At 41.8% G+C, this 21,010-nt stretch overlaps 1 protein-coding gene across 1 annotated transcript in view; it reads left to right on the forward strand.

Annotated features, from left to right (window-relative positions):
- Positions 1–21,010, forward strand: part of LOC120401373 (protein eyes shut homolog) — a 676,185-nt gene that overhangs the window by 131,573 nt on the left and 523,602 nt on the right. Inside the window, exon 4 of the mRNA XM_039531293.1 lies at positions 8,872–8,976. Within this exon, the coding sequence (XP_039387227.1) occupies positions 8,886–8,976 (91 nt within the window). The 5' untranslated portion in view covers positions 8,872–8,885. The remainder of the gene's footprint in view (positions 1–8,871; positions 8,977–21,010) is intronic.

Below are 21,010 nucleotides of genomic sequence, written 5' to 3' on the forward strand. Positions count from 1 at the left end.
TTTGCTTTAAACTTGCTTCCTATTATTTTAATTGGGTGACCCTTGGTTCTTATGTAATGTGAAAGAGTAAATAATACTTTCATTTTCTCCACACAATTCAAAATTGTATAGACCTCCATCATATTCCCCTTAGTTATCTCTTTGTCAAGATGAACAGTCTTTTCAATCTCTACTAATATGGAAGCTGTTCCATACAACTAATCAGTTTTATTGTTGTTTTCTGTACATCGTCCAATTTTAATATATCTCTATGAGAGGGGGCAACAAAAACTGCACTCAGTATTCAAGATGTGGGCATACCGTGGATTTTATATAGTGGCATTACATTTTCTGTCTTATCTATCGCTTTCCTAACATTTGGTTAGCTTTTTTGACTGCCACTGCACATTGAGAAAATGATTTCTGAGAACTATCCAGGATGACTCCAAAATCTTTCTTGACTGCTAACAGCTAATTGAGATCCCATCATTTTGTATTTGTAGTTGGGATTATGTTTTCCAATGGACATTACTTTTCATTTATCAACCCAGATTTTCATCTGCCATTTCGTTGCCTGGTCACCCAGTTTTGTGAAATCTTTTTAAAACTCTTCATGGTAATTTTTGGACTTAACTATATTGTGTAATTTTGTATTGTCTGCAAATTTAACCACCAAACTGTTTACCTCTTTTTCCATATCATTTATCAATATGATAAACATCACTGATCTCAGGACACATCCTTGGAGGACCCCACTATGTACCTCTTTCCATTATTAATGATCATTTATTTCTTCCCTTTGTTTCCTATCTTTAAACCAGTTACTGATCCATGAGAAGACCTTCCCTTTTATCCCATGACAGTCTGCTTTGCTTAGAATCATAGTATTAGAAAGGACCATAAGAGTCCCTTGAAAAGATTCAGGATTTGTTGTGTCTAAAACTAAGACGTTTATGAGCCTTTTCAAAGGTTTACTGAAAGTCAAGGTACACTATATCCCATGGATCACCCTTGTTCACATGCTTGTTGACACTCTTAAAGAATTCTAGTAGATTGGTGAGGCATGATTTCCCTTTACAAAAGCCACATTGGTTCTTCCCCAACATATTGTGTTTAATCTATATCTCTGATAATTCTATTCTTTACTATCATTTCAACCAAATTGCCTGGTACGGAAGCTAGGCTTACTGACCTGTAATTGCCAGTATTGCCTCTGGAACTTTTTAAAAATATTGGGTTACATTAGCTATCCTCCAGCCATCGTACAGAGGCTGATTTAAGCAATACATACCACAGTTAGTAGTTCCTGAATTTCATATTTGAGTTCCTTCAGCACTCTTCAGTACAGAGGCAGATTAAGGTTTCCTGGGGCCCTAGGCCAGAGCAAGTGTGGGTCCTTCTCCACCCCTTCCACCTGCAACGTCATTCTGCCCCTTCTGCCTATAGCCCCACCCTTTTCTGCCCCTTCCCCCAGCCATGCCCCTGTTCCACCTAGGGTCCCACCCATTCCAGCTGTCTAGTGCTGCCCTTCTACCTGTTTGATCCTTACCCACACACACACACACACTGTGGCTCCAAGACTGGAGAAACTCTCTCACCCCACCAAGGTTCCAGGAGTGGCAGGTAGAGAGAATGCCTCCAGTCCCAGGGCCTCAGTGGAGGTCTGGGTGCAGAGGCTTCCCCTGGCACTTCTGCAGGGGACCAGGGTTCATAGAATCACAGAATCATAGAATATCAGGGTTGGATGGGTCATCTAGTCCAACCCCCTGCTCAAAACAGGACCAATCCCCAACTAAATCATCCCAGCCAGGGCTTTGTCAAGCCTGATTTTAAAAACCTCTAAGGAAATAAGGAAGAAGATTCCATCACCTCCCTAAGTAACCCATTCCAGTGCTTCACCACCCTCCCAGTGAAAAAGTTTTTCCTAATATCCAACCAAAACCTCCCCCACTGCAACTTGAGACCATTACTCCTTGTTCTGTCATTTGCTACCACTGAGAACAGTCTAGGTCCATCCTCTCTGGAACCCCCTTTCAGGTACGTGAAAGCAGCTATCCAATCCCTCCTCATTCTTCTCTTCCGCAGACTAAATAATCCCAGTTCCCTCAGCCTCTCCTCACAAGGTATGTGCTCCAGTTCCCTAATCATTTTTTGCCATCCACTGGACTCTTTCCAATTTTTCCACATCCTTCTTGTAGTGTGGGGCCCAAAACTGGACACAGTACTCCAGATGAGGCCTCACCAATGTCGAATAGAGGGGAATAATTACATTACTCGATCTGTAATGCCCCTACTTATACAGCCCAATATGCCATTAGCCTTCTTGGCAACAAGGGCACACTGTTGTCTCATATCCAGCATCTAATCCACTGTAACCCCTAGGTCCCTTTCTGCAGAACCGCTGCCTAGCCATTTGGTCCCTAGTCTGTAGCAGTGGCTAATTTGCCACTGTTTGGGTGAATATCATCTGGTCCTGGCAGGGCCGCCCGGGGGGGGGGCAAAGGAGGCAATTTGCCCTGGGCCCCGGGCTCCGCAGGGGCCCCCAAGAGAACAGCGGAGGCTCCCGCCTCCGCCCCTCTCCTGGAGCCTCAGCGCATCAAGCGGCGTGTCTCAGCCGGGGCCCCTGAGCCCCGCGCCGCGCCGCGTGGGGAGGGGGCGGGGCTGGGAGCTCCGGGCTGAGCTCTGCTCCCACCGCTGGGCCCGGAGATCCCAGCCCCGCCCCCTCACCACGCGGCTCTGAGCGGGACGGGGCTCAGGCCCCGCCGGGGACACGCTGCGGCTGTTCAGCCGAGGCGCTGAGGCTCCGGGTGAGGAGGGAGCCGGGGGTAAGAGGCTGGGGCCGGGGGTGGCTAAGGGGCAGGGAGCCCTGGGGACAGTCAGGGCAGAGGTTGGGGGAGGGGGCAGGGAATGGGGGGGTGTGGATTGTGGGTGTTCGGGGGGGTGGATAGGGTCAGGGCCACCCAGAGGGGGCGGGGCAAGAGGGCGCAGGAGCTTCTTCGCTCCCGGTCTCCGCCGGCGGGGGGTCCTTCCGCTCCGGGGCGGAAGGACCCCCCACTGGCGAATTACCGCCGAAGCGGGACCCGCCGCCGACGTGCAGCCCGGTCTTCGGCAGTAATTCGGCGGCGGGGGGCCCTTCCGTTCTGGGACCCGCCGCTGAATTACCGCCGAAGACCTCGCTGCACGTCGGCGGCGGGTCCCGCTTCGGCGGTAATTCGCCAGTGGGGGGCTCCCGCCGCGGGTCTTCGGGGCACTTCGGCGGCGGGTCCCGGAACGGAAGGGCCCCCCGCCGCCAAAGACCCCGGGCCCCCGGAATCCTCTGGGCGGCCCTGGGTCCTGGTGACTTATTACTATTTAATTTATCAATTTGTTAAAAAATTTGCTCTACTAACATAGTTCCTGAAATTTGTCACTAGGTTTGCCAACTTTCTAATTGCACAAAACTGAACACCCCACCCCTGCCCCTGCCATACCCTGCGCCCAAGGCCCTGCCCCTGTCCTGCCCCTTCTCTGAGGCTCCGGCTGCCCTCCATTCACCTCCCCTCCGTCACTCGCTTTCCCCCACCCTCACTCACTTTCTCCAGGCTGGGGCAGGGGGCTGGGTTGCATGAGTGGGGTGAGGGCTATGGCTGGTGGTGCATGCTCTGGAGTGGGGCTAGGGATGAGGGGGTTGGGGTGCAAGAGATGGCTCTGGGATGGGGCAGGGGTTGGGGGAAGGGGAGGTGAGGGCTCTGGATGGGGGTGTGTGGGCTGAGCAGTGGGACTGGGGATGAGGGTTTTGAGGTGCAGGAGGTGGTTAAGGGTTGCAGGATCTGAGAAGATCTTAGAACCTCCTATAATATCAACATGATTACTTTTCTGTCCCATAATAAATCTGATTCTATCAGATGGCCTTGCTTGCATGCCTTAGCTGAAAATTGTAGAGCAGCTGTGTAGAGCTCCATTCATACATTCACCAGCCACTATTCCCTTGCATGAGCTTTCAGATCTGACTCTCAGTTTAGTCAGACATTACTGAAATAATTGTTTAGTTAAGCTCCTAACTCCCACCACCTTAAGGAGTTAAATGCTGGCTAATTACCAAGAGCAGGATCCCCATGTACAGATACTTGGACTAGAAAGAAGTTACTTAGCTTACAGTAACTGTAATTGTTCAAGATACTCTGTAAATGTGGACCCCACTACCCATCCTCTTTCCCACAGCTCTTTGATCAGGACGTGGGGTGATAAAGGAAATGAGTGGAAGTTGGATGCTCCTCCTTTTATGCCCTCAGGAGGGTGTAACATGACGGCATGTGGGATGCACAGGTGGCCTCCCCAGGCAGGGCTGGCTTTAGGCCGATTTGCCCGATTCCCCAGAATCGGGCCCTGCACCTAAGAGGGCCCGCACCAGTGCCCAAGAGGGCCCAGCGCCGGCGCCTTTTTAATTTTTACTCACCCGGCGGCGCTCTGGGTCTTCGGCGGCATTTCAGCAGCGGGTCCTTGAGTGCCGCTGAAAACCTGGAGCGTCACTACGTGAGTACGAATCGGGCCCCACACTTGCTAAAGCCGACCCTGCCCCCAGGCACTGCCAGTTAAAGGATTCAGATGTCCTGTGCATAGGGCACATGCATACCAGGAGTGGGATCCATACATGGAGAACATCTTAAAGAACCACAGTTACTGTGTGTTAAATAACTGTTCATTATCTATATCTGAACTTTCCAGGCCTTTTACCATTTAAAACCATTTTTGAAAATGCATGTGTATATCTAAAGGTAGAAATGGGTAGATATGAGCCCTGTGCAGTTAATTTATACAGCAGTGAATGGTGCATAGAAATAGCTGCACACCAAATCTATTAAACTCTGACTTTCTTTGTCTGCAACACCCAAATGTTCCAATGGAAGAAACAATGCACCTGCCCTTCTGTCTCCTCAGTACATAGGTAATGTCTACCCTTCCTTAGCCTTATCAGCTACCTTTCTCTATACAAGCAAGATGTGAGAATAGCTCAATATGCCTAAACATCTTGAGAAAAGCCAGTTTTCTGCTCCAGAAGTTATTGGTGGGAGGACAAAGGCTATCGGGTCTCTACACCACCACAACCAGAAAACAGCCAAATGTAAGTAGGGAGGAAGTGAGCCTCTGGTAAAATGGATGAGACAAGCCTATTGTCATCCTGAATATGTCAGTTTTCCTTGCATATAGCCTCTAGATCAGTGGTTCTCAAACTTTTGTATTGGTGGCTCCTTTCACACAGCAAGCCTCTGAGTGTGACCGCACCCCTTATAAATTTTAAAACATACATTTTATATTTAACAGTATTATAAATGCTGGAGGTGAATTGGAGTTTTGGGGTAGACCCTGACAGCTTACAACCCCCCATTTAATAACCCCCCACACCCCGAGTTTGAAAACCCCTGCTAGATTCAAGAGGAGTGTGGGTTGGGTCTAGAGGTCATCTCTTCCACTGTTGAGTCCAGGGATGCAGAGACCAAGGAAAACCCTGCTCTTTAAGTTCAGTGGAGAACCAGGAGAGCTAGAGAGCTTTTGTCATGTGCTCCAAGTTGCTAATGACAATAGCAGTGTCACTGATCTCAGTGCTAATTATAGGGATGGGTGACCTGAATTAACTGGCATCCAAATAGCACTAATATTTGATGTTCAGTGAAGTTATTATTAATTTCACCCAGCCTCTATAGCCACCAGCACCACCACAGTTAAAAGCAATTACCATGATTTCATCAAATCACTGTAGCACTTATTACTGAATGTTGTTGTAATTAAGGTGCTTAATTTAGCCGCCTCATTTATATTGTGGTCTGCATATATTCCTTTGTTTTACCAAATAGCATGCATCTCACAATCTTTATTTTATGCTTTGTGAGTCTCTCATGTAAATCTCTCATGAGACAGTACTCTCAAAACATACCCTCAGTAGCGTATGTTGATTTAAATATCTGGGTTCTTATCTCCATGCAAAGTGGAGATTTTATATTTAATACTATACTTGTCTTAATAAACTTCTGGCTTTTCTTATATTCTTCTTTTTAGTGGCCTCTGTCTATTTCCACTTTTGGGATGAGACTGCCCCCCAGCCCCATGCCGTTGAGCTTGGGCACTGCTTTTCTAGAAAGTTCCTCATTGAGACTGTGTGAATGAGCCTTGCAGGACTGAACGCTCGGGGCCAAGGTTATAAAGTGCCATTCAGTACTCAACTACCTCCTCTCTTTCTTTTCTGTGGCTAATTACAAGTACAGGAGTGTTCCTCAGTGTCCAAAGAGCTTTTCTTGTTTGTTTTTGTGTGTTTTTTCCCCCACAAAATTTTCAGGGAGCTTGTTAATAATTATTGTGGCTTTAGGTATTTTTTAGGTAGTTCAGGTGAGTTTTAGGGTATTTCAACATCATTGCACAGTTTGAATTCCAGGTTGATTATGTCCAATCCAGACCCCAACGATTAACAGAAAAAGACTGGATTTTAAGTAATGTATTTGTGCCCATCCATCTTTCCACATAGTTGCACATAGTTGTTGTCTTTTGGGCCTCAAGGAGGGAATGTCAGAGATTGTTCTTCTATGTGCTGAGCCTTTACTCATGAAGCCAGAGGGAGAAGCCTGGTTGTTTCCAGACTTCCTTAAAGATCAAGACAGACTTGTCCTCTTGTCTTGGCCCCATTAGGCTTCAAAGCTCGCTAAAGAGAGGAAGTATAAGCCTTCAGTGCTGGGACTGGCACTTTTGTCTGGCTCCAAGTACCAGGATACTCTGGTTATTTTCAGGATTACTCCAGTGCAAGTGCAACTGGCTGGTTTTCCATCCTTTGGGGATGATGTGACTTTTCTGTGCTGACAATTTTCTAAAAAGTTCCAAAAGCTCTGTGGCATGAGGGTCCATATCCCATCAGTGGGGATATGCAGGCAATGCTCTTGAAAACCATAATTAGTGGTAAGTGGCCTCTGTAGTCACAATACTTTTTCAGGACTACTGGAGAAATCTTTATCACCACGGCTAATGTGTGATTACATCTGTACATCACGTTCACCGAAGAAAAATTCAAGTAGGGACACTGAGTGAATGGCCACTGGATTCCAAAAAATATTGCTCAGATTTCATTGTATTCTGAAATTATTCTTTAATTTGTAGTTAAGTGCTACACAAAACAACCACTGAATTGCATAAAATACAAAAATCAATTATGGTTCAACAATACTAATTTCCGAAAGTGCCTTGTTTTCAGGAAATCTGATAGTATAATTCTGACAATTTCCTTTGCACATATTAAGCATGATTTGTTTAATAAGAAGGTAAAGTATAACAGTTGGAATCATCTGGGGAAAAGTATGTTCATGCTTCAACCAAGAATAAAATATGCTTAAATGGGACTTGTTCTGTCATTTTGCGGTTGCTGTACTTAAAACATGATTTTTTTTCATATCTGTTTATCCCTTTTAATTTAGAACAGAATAAATAACTCTAGTTTTGTCAATTGTGGTGTTTTAATGGTATGATGGTATTTAGAATTTGAGTTAATATCTTTCTGGAAAAGGCTGTAAGGTTTTTAGTTTACTTGGGGTTTTTTTTAAGGTAAATTGAAACACTGTCCTTAGCAATTAAGAAACTTGTTTTTAGACTGCAAAAGCTACTTATTTTGTTGCAAGTTGCTGTTTCTGGGAGATCTTTATGAAATTGAAGTAATGATATAGAAGCATTTGATAGGAAAGTTGATCTTCTGGTTAAGGCATAGAAGAGCAAGTTAGGAGATCTTGATTCAATTTCTGCCTCTTTCCTTAGTGACCTTGGCAAGCCACTTACAGGTTGCTTACAGTCAGTTACTACATGGCAAGCCAGAGTGTCAAATTACAATGCACTATCCTGATGTGCACAGACTGGCTGTGTGGGCCCCATTACCATGCACTAAAAGTTCCATCGTGTGGGTAGGAGGCTCCACACAGTTAGGGCATGGCAAGCTTGTGTTCTGTACATTCACTTCCTGGCTGACCATGAACAAGTGACCATGTAGACAAGCCCTTCTTCCCTGTACCTCAGTGCCCTATCTGCAAAATAACACGTTTCCTTTCTTCACTCTTTGTCTTATTTATATTGCAAGAAACAGTCCATTCTGTAGGTATGGCTTGCATTCCTTTTTCCTAGATATGAAACTTTGCATTTGGCTGTATTAAATCAAATTTTGTTGGAATGAGCCTAGGGTACCAAGTGAGCCAGATCACTCTGTGTGACTTCCCTGTTCTCATTATTATTTAGCGCTCCACCAAACTTTGTATCATCCACAATTTTTTTCCAGCAATGACTATATATTTATCTCCAGATCACTGATGAAAATGTTGAATTACTATTGAGTCTAGTACCAAATTCTGGCACAACCCCACAGCCCATTCAATGGTGATTCCCCAATGACAAGTACATTTTGGGATCTGTCAATTAGGCTCCATTGTAACTCCTTAAAGCCTCCATAAAAGGGGGAAAAAAGAAAGATAGATAGATACATACATACATACATACATTTATATGTGACTGTTGTGATCAGATTTCTTGCCTAGCCTTAGATGCAAGTGTGCTGGTGGTGAGGTAATAAATCTCCTAAAATGGCTTTTTTAAGGGATGTGCCATATAATGCTAACTGTAACTATGCTACTGGAAATGTGACACTATGTATTTACAAATACAGTTCACTCTTCTTGTGTACATCACACCTTTAAAATATTTAATTTGTTTAACTATCAGCTATGATTTATGAAAACTCCTAGCTTTAAAGCTGTCAAGCAGAAGTAAAATGCAATGTGCCCAACCTGGAAAAGTTAAATTACGTAGTTGTCACTTGGACTATGAAGTAGCTTCTCTGCTTTCCCCAACCCAACATGATTTATAGTTTTAATGTTTCATTTTCTTTTCTGTCAGACAAAAACTGTTCAATGAACATTGATGAATGTGTCTTCAAGCCCTGCAAAAACGGAGCCCATTGCCATGATTTGATTGGCGAATTTTTCTGTAGCTGCTTGCCAGGTAAGTAGTCAGGTTGTATGTGGGTCTAAAAACCAAACTAATATTCAGCAGAGAAATATAAGTCATTTTTTTTAGTTAGATGCATACAGGATTTATGGATTAAGATTGTTTTGTATATAAATAGAAGGAAATTGTGCAAGTGCTCGTGCAATACACTGCACAATTATGTGGACACGTTCTATTTTTAGAAATTTTCTTTCAGAACAGGTAGCTTGAATCCTAGAAGAGTTCAGTTGCATATTAATGAATGCAGCTGTTGTATACATCTTATGAAAATATAACTAGTATTTACACCAGAATCTTTGGAGTATTCTGTATTTCAAAATCTGTAAGCATGGTAACCTTCTGGACGTATTACATAGATGTGGAATGATTTTGTTTTCTTCTTGTGTACTTATTGAAATGATGTTTTTCAAATTTCTTATGACAAACTAGGGACAGAAAGAACATGTCAGGTAGATGTCATACTGGGTTTCTGAGCTGTGAAGAAATTTAAAGAAGCTGTTGGTAACTTTGAGAAGAGTTGACAATATCAGACCAACATATTTTCTGCAGTCTAATGACGCAAACAATTTTTTATTATCTTGTACACACACATTGACATGCTTCAGTGTAATTTTCCTTATTATGCTTGATTTGCTGCTGTAGGCCAGTTTTCACACGTTTGAATGTAATATACTTGAATACAATCTGCCAGTCTAAATATACCATATCTATACAGTTTGATTAACTGGCAGAGCTCTCTCCTCCCCCTATCCCCCCATAAATCACACTACATTTTTATGTATTGATTAGACACCCTCTGACTGGAAAGCAGTGGTTTAAACATAAGGAGGCAGTGGTACTTTTTAACCTCAGTCATTTCTGCTTGTTAGGTCACCAACAGTGCATTATACCAGAATTTCCAATTCATAGATTCCAGGGCCAGGAGGGACCATTGTGATCATCCAGTCTGACCTTTTGATGTTTCATTGTGTCAAGTTAGCAATCTAATGCAATGAAACCTGAAAATGCTACAGTAAAAAAGAGAGCAAGCTTATTTCTGGAATAAATATCTAGTGTAAATGCCAATAGGAAGTGATTTTGTCAAAATAGGTATAATTTGTCAGTAAATAATTTTTAAATGCATATTAAAGTTATGTCCACTTCAAAGCAGGGGCAAAAGCTCTGGATTTTGGCTGGGAGTCTAGGGAAAATGTTAGTGAATTATTTCAGGTGACTTAATTGACTGAGTGTGTCAACTACCTTTGTGATACTGATACAGAATTTTTATGTATATTCTGTGTAACAGTCACTTGATACAGATCAGATTAATAGAGTGCAAGGCCGGAAAGGACCATTGTGATCACCTAGTCTGACCTCCTATATGACACAGGCCATAGGACTTCCATGAATTTTTTCCTGCTTGAACCAGAGCATATCTTTTAGGGGGGAAAAATCCAATCTTAATTTAAAAAATATATCCAATGATGGGGAATCCACCACAACCTTTGGTAAATTGTTCCACTATTTAACTATTCCATTTGCACTCCATTTCTAGCAGCAGCGCTTTGAAATGCGAGTGTGGTTGCGAGCTCCTGGTAACCCACCTTCATGAGGGGATTAGCGCCGAGCGCTGCAGCTCCCAGCACTCGGAGCCTGTCTACACTAGCACTTTAAAGCGTTCAGACTTGCTGCGCTCAGGGAGGTGATTTTTCACACCCCTGAGCCAGCAAGTTAAGAGCACTATAAAATGTAAGTGTCAAGAAGCCTTTACTCTCTTTCTTTCTCTCTTTCTTCTATTGATTTTATTATTCTAATACTACCAATCTTTTCACCAGGTTTCAGTAATGCTAACTAAGTTAAATTTGTTAATGAATGACCAATTCAAATTCTACTTGTTTACTACCCAGGTTCCTAAATTGTGTATAGGCAATTAAGTAATTTATTATCTTCATATCCGTCAGTGCATTGATTGATTTTTGTGCTAATTGTGTCCACGTTTGTTCCCTCTTGTCACCTCCCTTTTTGTTATTAGTTGCTGGTTATCTAATTACCCAGCCTATCCCCTAGAAGATTGACTTCCCTTCTGCTGAGATGGAGGCAGTACAAAATGTACTGCTCCCTCTTCCCACTGAAGGCGGACCAATGTTCCAACAAACCCCTATTACCTTATACAACACTTCACTTCCAGACACCATTGTTCTTTTTCTTCATTCACTCATGGAATGGAAATTATCTCAGAGGTGGTCACTTGGACATTCTTCTTCTTCAGCAGCCTTCCAGGCTCCCAGAAGTCACCTACAATCTGTAAGGTATTTTGTGAAGCAGTGTCACTAGTGCTGATATGAGAAGACTGTCCAATCTTAGTCACATCTCATGGCTACAAGAAACACCAGGTCTGTCTGTTGTCCACCTGTCATTTGCAGAATGGCCTTTCCTTACTTAGTATAGAAACTCCAAGGATTATCTTTCTACCCTGGATAATTGGAGATCCTTTTGTGTTATGCTCCCTTCGTCTATGTCCTGTACAGCTCTCCATTCCATTTCATGGAATCATAGAAGATTAGGGATGGAAGAGACCTCAGGATGTCAACTAGTCCATCCCCTGCTCAAAGCAGGATCAACACCAACTAAATCATCCCAGCAAGGGCTTTGTCAAGCCGGACCTTAAAAACCTCTAAGGATGGAGATTCCACCACCTCCCTAGGTAACCCATTCCAGTGCTTCATCACCCTCCTAGTGAAATAGTGTTTCCTAATATCCAACCTAGACCTCCCCCACTGCAAATTGAGACCATTGCTCTTTTTTCTGTCATCTGCCACCACTAAGAACATCTGAGCTCCATCCTCTTTGGAACCCCCCTTCAGGTAGTTGAAGGCTGCTATCAAATCTCCCCCTCATTCTTCTCTTCGGCAGACCAAACAATCCCAGTTCCCTCAGCATCTCCTCATAAGTCATGTGCCCCAGCCCCCTAATCATTTTTCTTGCCCTCTGCTGGACTCTCTCTAACACTGCTCTACAGCCAAAATGCTTCTGAAATAAATGTAGTCAAACTTTACTAATTCTGGGTCACTGAGAACGAAAATGATGCTTAAAATTGTTGATTGGCTCTAGTTTTTCTGTTTAGCCAAAGTGAGCAGAGATGCCTTGTACTTGTGTGAACAGTGCAGATAACTTCTGCTATGTTTGTGGTGAAGTGACTTTTGCATCACAAAAGCGCAGTATAACCACTATGGTTAAGAAAGCCTATCACCTTTATTTTGGCTGCAAAATTGGAGATCAGGACAAGAGGTGGGCCCCACACATATGCTGCAACACTTGTGCAACAAATCTTCGCCAGTGGTTGAACAGAAAAAGGAAATCTATGCCTTTTGCAGTGCCAATGATTTGGAGAGAGCCAACAGATCATACCAGCAATTGTTACTTCTGCATGGTGCCTCCAGTTGGGAAAGGTGTGTCAAAGAAGAAAAAGTGGACTGTGCATTATCCAAACATTCCATCAGCTATACGCCCAGTACCCCACGGAGAAGGACTGCTGCTTTCTGATGCACCAGAATCATTCTCACTTGACTCGGACGAGGAAGAGGAAGAGAATGAAACTTCTGGTCCTGAACCATCAATGTCACAGGACCCACATTTTCTCCCATCCTCCTCCGAACCACACCTCATAACACAAGGTGAACTGAATGATCTTGTCAGGGATTTGGAGCTACCCAAGAGTAAGGCAGGGCTGTTGGGCTCCAAACTACAGCAGTGGAATCTCCTGGAAGGTGATGTTAGGGTTTCCATGTTCCGTGACCACCAAAAGGATCTTGTCCCATTCTTCTTCATGGAAGGTGATCTTGTAGCCTGCAACAACATCGATGGTGTGATGGCAGCCCTCAACATCGTTCACGATCCAAATGAATGGAGACTGTTCATTGATTCATCAAAGACGAGTCTTCAAGCTGTTTTACTGCATAATGGCAATGTTTTGCCATCAATTCCAGTTGGTCATGCAGTCCATATGAAGGAAACCTATGACAACATGAAACAACTTTTGAGGTGCATAAACTATGACCAACATCAGTGGCAGCTTTGTGGCGATTTGAAGGTTGTTGCTCTCTTGTTTGGTCTGCAGACTGGATAGTCAAAGTAGTGCTGTTTTCTCTGAGAATGGGATAGTCGTGCAAGAGATTCCCACTACATCAAGAAAGATTGGCCACTCCGACAGTCATTGGAGCCTGGGAGGAAAAGTGTTCGGCATCCACCACTTGTTGAATCAAGGAAGATTTTGTTACCACCCTTACACATCAAGCTCGGTCTGATGAAGAACTTTGTCAAGGCCATTGACAAAACACAAGCAGCTTTCAAGTACCTCCATGGAAAATTTCTAAGGTTAAGTGAAGCTAAGATAAAGGAAGGTGTCTTTGTTGGTCCTCAGATTCGTGAACTTCTTCGAGATGATTATATGACCATGCACTACGTGGCAAGGAAAAGACAGCATGGAAAGCCTTCCAGTTAGTGGCAATAAATTTTCTCGGAAACAACAAGGCAGACAATTACAGGTTGTTGGTGGAAAACCTCCTCAAGGCATACAAAAGCCTTGGTTGCAACATATCACTAAAGATACATATTTTGCACTCTCATCTAGATTTTTTTCCACCGAACTACGGAGCAGTGAGCGACGAGCACGGCGAGCGATTTCACCAGGACATTGCAACAATGGAGAAACACTATCAGGGCAAATGGAGCCCATCAATGCTTGCCAGACTATTGCTGGACAGTGACAAGAGATGCTCCATTTAATGAATACAAGAGACAAGCCAAGAAGTGCCGAGTAGACACTGAATAGCACTAAACTATGTACATAATAGTTTTTTGCCTTTTGTTTCATCATAAATTTTAGTTAGATAACCCTTTTCCTGATTTTTAAAGTGTTACATAAACAGGACAGGTGAAATATTATCATGTAAAGTAACCATAAACACATGAAAAGACCTAGGTTTACAATTTATGATTAAAACTCTATCTACACAATATACATAGACATAAAATGTAAGAACGTAATTAACTTAGAAACAGTAGCCAATCAGTTGTTTTAATTGTCATATTTGAATTCAGCACATCAAAATACATAATAAATAGCACATTTTATCTCTGAAGCAGACGACTTCTCAAAAATTGTAGACCAGTGTAATTTGTCCACATCCTTTCTGTAGTAGAGGGCCCAAAACTGACACAATATCCAGATGTGGCCTCACCAGTGCTGAATAGAGGGGAATAATCACTTCCCTTGATCTGCTGGCAATGCTCCTATGAATACAGCCCAATATGCTGTTAGCCTTCTTGGTAACAAGGGCACACTGATGACTCATATCCAGCTTGCCCTTGGTGAATCCATGTTGATTGTTGCTGATCAACTTCCCCTCCAAGTGCTTTAAAATGGTTTCCTTGAGGACCTGCTCCATGATTTTTCCAGGGACTGAGGTGAGGCTGACTGGTCTGTAGTCCCCTGGGTTCTCATTCTTCCCTTTTTTAAAGATGGGCATTATATTTGCCTTTTTTCAATCCTCCTGGACCTCCCCCAATCGCCACAAATTTTCAAAGATAATGGCCAATGGCTCTTCAATCACATCAGCCAACTCCCTCAGCACCCTTGGTTGCATTAGATCTGGACCCATGGACTTGTGCATGTTCAGCTTTTCTAAATAGTCCTTAACATGTTCTTTCACCACTGTGGGCTGCTCACCTCCTCCCCGTACAGTGTTGCCCAGGACAGCAATGTGGGAGATGACCTTGCCTTTTTGAAGACCGAGGCAAAAAAAGCATTCAGTACTTCAATTTTTTCCACATCATCTGTCATTAGATTGCCTCCCCCCTTCATTAAGGTCCCACACTTTACCTGACTATCTTGTATCTTATATTTGCAAAAATTCATGGATTAGCACTCCACCAGTGTTCTGGAATTTCCCAGGTATTCTAAAATGTATTTAAAAAATTAACATCATTGGGCCAGCAGTCTCCTAAAACAGCTCTTTTAGATTATTTGGTGCAAGTTATCCAGTTCTGCTAATTTAAAAAGGTCTCTGTAGGAAAAAAAAATATTCTAAGATCATCCTGAGTTACAAATAGACTGAAAAGTACATTAGAACCTCATAGTTACAAACTGACCTGTCAACATCAACACTTCATTTGGAACTGGAACTATGTAATCAGGCAGTACAAGACACACAAAAAATAGCAAATATAGTACAGTACTGAGTTAAATGTAAACTACTAAAAAAATAAAAGGAAAAGTTCTTAAAAAAAAAGTTTTGACAAGGAAAGGAAACTTTCTGTGCTTTTTTTAATTTGAATTAAGATGGTTACAGGCAGCATTTTTCTTTTGTATAGTAAAGTTTCAAAACTGTATTAAGTTAATGTTCAGTTGTACCTTTTGAAATAACAACCATAACATTTTGTTCATAGTTACGAACATTTCAGTGTTATGAACAACCTCCATTCCTGAGGTGGGAAGAAGAATGTAATCAGAAAAATATGACTAATAATTGGGAATTGTTTAAGAATATTTTACCTGATGCCCAAAACAGGCTACAATCAAGGAAAAAAACTATATTATGTTGTTGTTGTTGTTATTTTTAAGAAGACCTAGTTTAGAGGGGATGTGAAAGCACCAAAAATATAGTGTGTGTGTGTGTATATACATATAAGAAATGGAAGAAAGAGGAAGCTGATAGTAATGAATATAAATCAAAAGTTAGACATTATAGAGAATTGAAAGGGGAAGCATAGTGTAGAAAGAAAAATCTATGGCTAATAGAGTTAAGAACGATAAGAAAGAGGTTTTAAAATATATTAGGAACAAAAAGAATTCTAAGAATGTTATTGGTCTATTACTAGATGGAACTAGGAGAACTATCAAAAATAATGCAGAAAAAGGTGGAAGTCTTCAGTACATATTTCTGTTCTGAATTTAGAAAAGAAAACAAATGATGTAGTCATATCATATGATGGTCATTTTCATTCCATTATTATCTCAGGAGAATATTAAGCTGCAGCTACTTTAGTGCACCATTTTTAAATCAATCGGTCCAATAACTTGCATCCAAGAGTTTTAAAAGAGGTGGCTGAGGAGCTCACTGGACTTAATACTGATTTCAATAAATCTTGGAACACTAGGGAAGTTCCAGAAAACTGGAAGAAAGCTAATGTTGTGCCACTATTTAAAAAGGGTAAATGGGATGACCTAGGTAATTATTGGCCTGTCAGTTTGATGTCTATCTCAAGCAAGATAATGGAAGGGATGATATGGGATGTGATTGGCATTAATGATACAGTATTGTCCTCCTTTTTTTCTATATTAATTAACATGAATTTATGGACAATAGATCGAGTCCGATTAACTTGCTATCATTTTTGTGACATTATGAGTTTGGTTTACAATGATAATACCATTCATGTAATATGCTTAAACATCTGTAATATATCTGACTTCCAAAGTATGACACACAGGAAAAAATAGGGATGGGTGTAAGTTATTAAAGTTTAGTTTTGCAAACAGATCTAAGTCCAAAGGTCTAAATCCAGGGTAACAAGAAAGCATTCTATAAATACATTAGAAGCAAGAAGATTACCAAGGACAGGGTAGACCCATTACTCAATGAGGTGGAGAGGGAGGCAATAACATAAAATGTGGAAATGGCAGAAGTGTTAAATGACTTGTTTTTTTCAGTTTTCACCAGAAAGGTTAGTAGAGATTGGATGTCTAACATAGTGAATGCGAATTAAAATGACGTAGGATCAGAGGCTAAAATAGGGAAAGAACAAGTTAAAAATTACTTGTTATATTTGTCTTCAAATCACCAGGGACTGATGAAATAAATCCTAGAATTCTCAAGTTGCTGAGTGAGGAGATATTGAGGCATTAGTGATTATTTTTGAAAAGTTATGGAAAATGGGAGAGATTACAGAGGACTATAAAAGGGCAAATGTAGTGGCCATCTATAAAATGGGAAATAAGGACAACTAGGGGAATTACAGACCAGTCAGCTTAACTTCAGTACCCAGGAAGATAATGGAGCAAATAATTAAGCAATCAATTTGCAAACACCTAGAAGATAATAAGGTGATAAATAACAGTCAGCATGGATTTGTCAAGAACACGTCATGTCAAACCAACCTGATAGTGTTCTTTGACAGGGTAAGGAGCCTTGTGGATAGGGGGGAAATAGAAGATGTGATATATCTTGACATTAGTAGGGCTTTTGACACTCTTTCACATGACTGTCTCATAAACAAACTAGGGAAGTACAACCTAGATAGAGCTACTATAGGGTGAGTGCATAGCTGGTTGGAAAACCATTCCCAGAGAATAGCTATGAGTGGTTCACAGCCAAGCTGGAAGGGCATATAAAGGGGAGTTTCTGCAGGGATCTGTTCTGGGTCTGGTTCTGTTCAATATCTTCATCAGTTATTTCAATAATGGCATACAGAGTACCCTTGTAAAATTTGTGGACTACACCAAACTGGGAGGAGTTACAAGAGCTTTGGAGGTTAGGATTAAAATTCAAAATAATCTGGACAAACTGGAGAAATGGTCTGAAGTAATTAGGAAGAAATTCAATAAGGAAAAATGCAAATAACTACAATTAGGAAGGATACTCAGTTGCACACACATAAAATGGGAAATGACTGCCTAGGAAGGAGTACTGTGAAAGGGATCTGAAGGCTTAGTGGATCACAAGCTAAATATAAGTCAACAGTACAACACTGTGGCAAAAAAGCAAACATAATTCTGGGATGCATTAGCAGAAGTGTTGTAAGCAAGACACAAGAAGTAATTGTTCTGCTGTACACCGCACTGATTAGGCTTCAAATGGAGTACCGTGTCCAGTTCTGGGTGTCACATTTTAGGAAATATGTGGACAAATTGGAGAAAATCCTGAGAAGAACAACAAAAATCATTAAAGGTCTAGAAAACATGATGTCTAAGGGAAGATAGAAAACATTGGGTTTGTTTAGTCTAGAGAAGAGAAGACTGAGAGGAGACATAAGTTTTCAAATACATAAAAGGGGGAGAGAGAAAAATTGTTCTCCTTAACCTATGAGGATAGGAGAATAAGCAAGGGGCTTAACTTGCAGCCAGGGCAGCTTAGGTGGACATTAGGAAAAAATTCCTAACTGTCAGGGTAGTTAAACTCTGGAATAAATTGCATAGGAAGGTTGTGGACTCTCCATCATTGGAGATTTTTAAGAGCAGGTTAGACGAACACCTCTCAGGAATGGTCTAGATAATACTTAGTTCTGTCATGAGAGCAGGGGACTGGACTAGATGACCTCTCGAGGTCCCTTTCAGTCCTATAATTCCATGTTTCTATAATGCATGAAGTATCTATAGAGGCATTTATAACTCAAGGAATTGGTATGTAACTTTACCTTTTTTAAAAAAATGTTTCATTTGTGTCTGGTTCTTCTGTGAGTAAACAGTGGGGAATGGGACTGTAGTCATAATCCAAATCCCATTGAAGTCTCTTTGAGTGCTCAATATTGTGTGACTGACCACCTCCATGGGGAGCTGCAGGAGAAATTGTGTCTCCTATGGAGCAGTGCTCTTATGACAGTGGTCTTCAGCCTCTGGTTCGTGGATCCCTGGGGATCTGCAGACTATGTCTAAGGGATCCATGAAAGGTTGTCGTTACCATAGAACAGTGTTTTTAACCTGTGATCCCCAGACACCCTGGGGGGCAACAGACTATGTCTAAGATTTCCAAAGTGGTCTGCACTGGGATTCAAAACTTTTAGGGGTCTGAAAATGAAAAAAAGGTTGAAAGCCATTGTTTTATGACATATTCTAGCTGTGTTGATATTTCAGTATTGCTGGTGGTGCATTTTTTTCAATACAGGTATTTCTGTATAATATAAAACTTTTTTTTAACCTGGTACTCGTGCCCTTTTAGCTTTTCAGGATTTAGAATGTCACAGTTTTGTCAGCAGCTTTTGTATCACTGTGGACATTCCATTAAGATTGAATTGTTATATTTTGACATTTCAGGTTGATTTTACCTTGTAAATTGCAAAGCTTATGGCTATATTTTATTACTTTTTTTCACGGTGGATAAACAAGAATGTCATGCCTTGTTTTGCTATACAGTATTTTTGTTGTGTGCACACACAAAATACAGCTATGAGTACAAAAAAATCTGCCTGATTTAAGTCTGAAAGACTAAGGTCATGTGCATGAAAGGATAATAATTTAAAGCAGCAGTTTGGGGAAAAACAAACATCCACAGAGTATGTGAATTTCACATAAATACGTTTTAATAGCTACGACCTGGCATCTTCCCAAGATGGTTGTATATTGGGAGATGAGTCCTGAGATGACTGTTACAGTGCTGTTAACGTTGGCACATTAAAACAAAAAAGGGAAAGGTCAACTTACTGAATCTCCACCCTGGGTGGGGCATGGTCCTCTTCTGGCTCCTTGGTGTGGAGTCATGTGGGGAGTCTCAGCTGGCTTTTGATAGCTACCACTGGACTGGTTCTCTGCCTCCCTGGCTGCTGGCCTCTGCAGTGCTGAGAGTATCTGAACACACACTAAATTCCACAGCTGTTCAGAGTCTCCCTTTGTGGGAACTAGGAGCTAAAAAGAGATTCCATAAGCTACTCTGCTTCTCCTTCAGCTCCAGACTCAACTCAAAAGTGAAATTAAAACTAGTCCCTTAGCCTTTGAGTCAAGCTTTCCCTTCCTACTGAGCAGCCCTGACTCTCCATTGGCTAAGCAAACTGTATAAATCATGCCGTCAATAGCCTACCTGATGGCTTTTGCAGGTGTTTCCAGTTTATTCTGTACCTTCTCTGAACTCTAAGCCAGCTGAAAAATGGTGTCTGGAGGCTCTGGGTCCATTGTTATTGTAGACTGTCAGCTAGGTTTAATAGAGGCTCATTCCAGCATTCCAAGTGCTGACAAACTATAAAGGTTATTGCAAGAAGGTTGCAAGATCCCTGTTCCTCAGTGTGCAGAATGAGATCTCAGTGCCATGATCCTTACAATAGCCAATAGGTTTCTGTGGGCCTGAGCTCCAGTACCTTATCAAATGCAGCAATGGCCTTTTCAGAATCCTTAGCGACTTCCTCCATTCAAGTTGGTGGCCCATTAAACTCTTAACTCTCTCAGTGGGCCATAAAAGAAGCTTGTCCCCACCTGGTGAGCCTTCCTGTGAATGCATTACCCCGAATATGGGTAATGGCTACTCCTGTGAATCATCAAAGCATGTAAGGGCATGTGGCTTGCTCATGTGACCCTGGACTCCATCTTGTGCCTGTAATTTTCCACAAACAATTACTGAGAGCATCCCCTCCACATGGGAGAAATATAAAGGACCCTGGAAGCATCTCCATTTTCCCTCTTTCCTGCTCTAATCTCTGGACTATGGATTTACACTAAACAGAGTTTATTGCCTATGAATTGAGGATTTTCCAATCTTTTGGAAGTTACCAGAGACTGTACAATCTAGCAGTCTATAACATCACTGCTCCAAACATGAGCCAAAAACTTTGCAATGATTGATTCTTTTCTCTTACAAATAAACCTTTAGATATTAGATACTAAAAGACTGGCAACACTGTAATTATTGAGTAAAATCTGAATTATACATGGACCTTGGTATGTGACTAATCTTTTGAGATCAGAAGAACACTTTGATTAAACTGGTTTTCGGTAAACACTCATCATTAAGTCTAGTGTCTGAGTCGTGAAAGAAGTCCTGGAATGCCTAAGGAGACTGCATTGTTGACTTCCTGTTAGCCAGGACGGTGAGACAGAAGTTTGCTTTCATTATAGGGTTGGTGTATTTTACTATAGAATAACCATCAGTTTCAGGGTAAGTCTGCCCTATTTCTCACCAGTTTGTCCTGAAGCTGGTATTCTCGGCTGTGACCCACTGAAGCACACTGACAATGGGCCATTGTGATCGTATAGTCTGATCTCCTGTAAAATACAGGCTGTAGGACTTCCATGGATTAATTCTTGCTTGAATTAGCAAATCTTTTTAGAAAATAAATCTAATCTTGA

This window comes from Mauremys reevesii, linkage group 3, assembly GCF_016161935.1.
Source record: "Mauremys reevesii isolate NIE-2019 linkage group 3, ASM1616193v1, whole genome shotgun sequence".
Taxonomy (NCBI): Eukaryota; Metazoa; Chordata; order Testudines; family Geoemydidae; genus Mauremys; species Mauremys reevesii.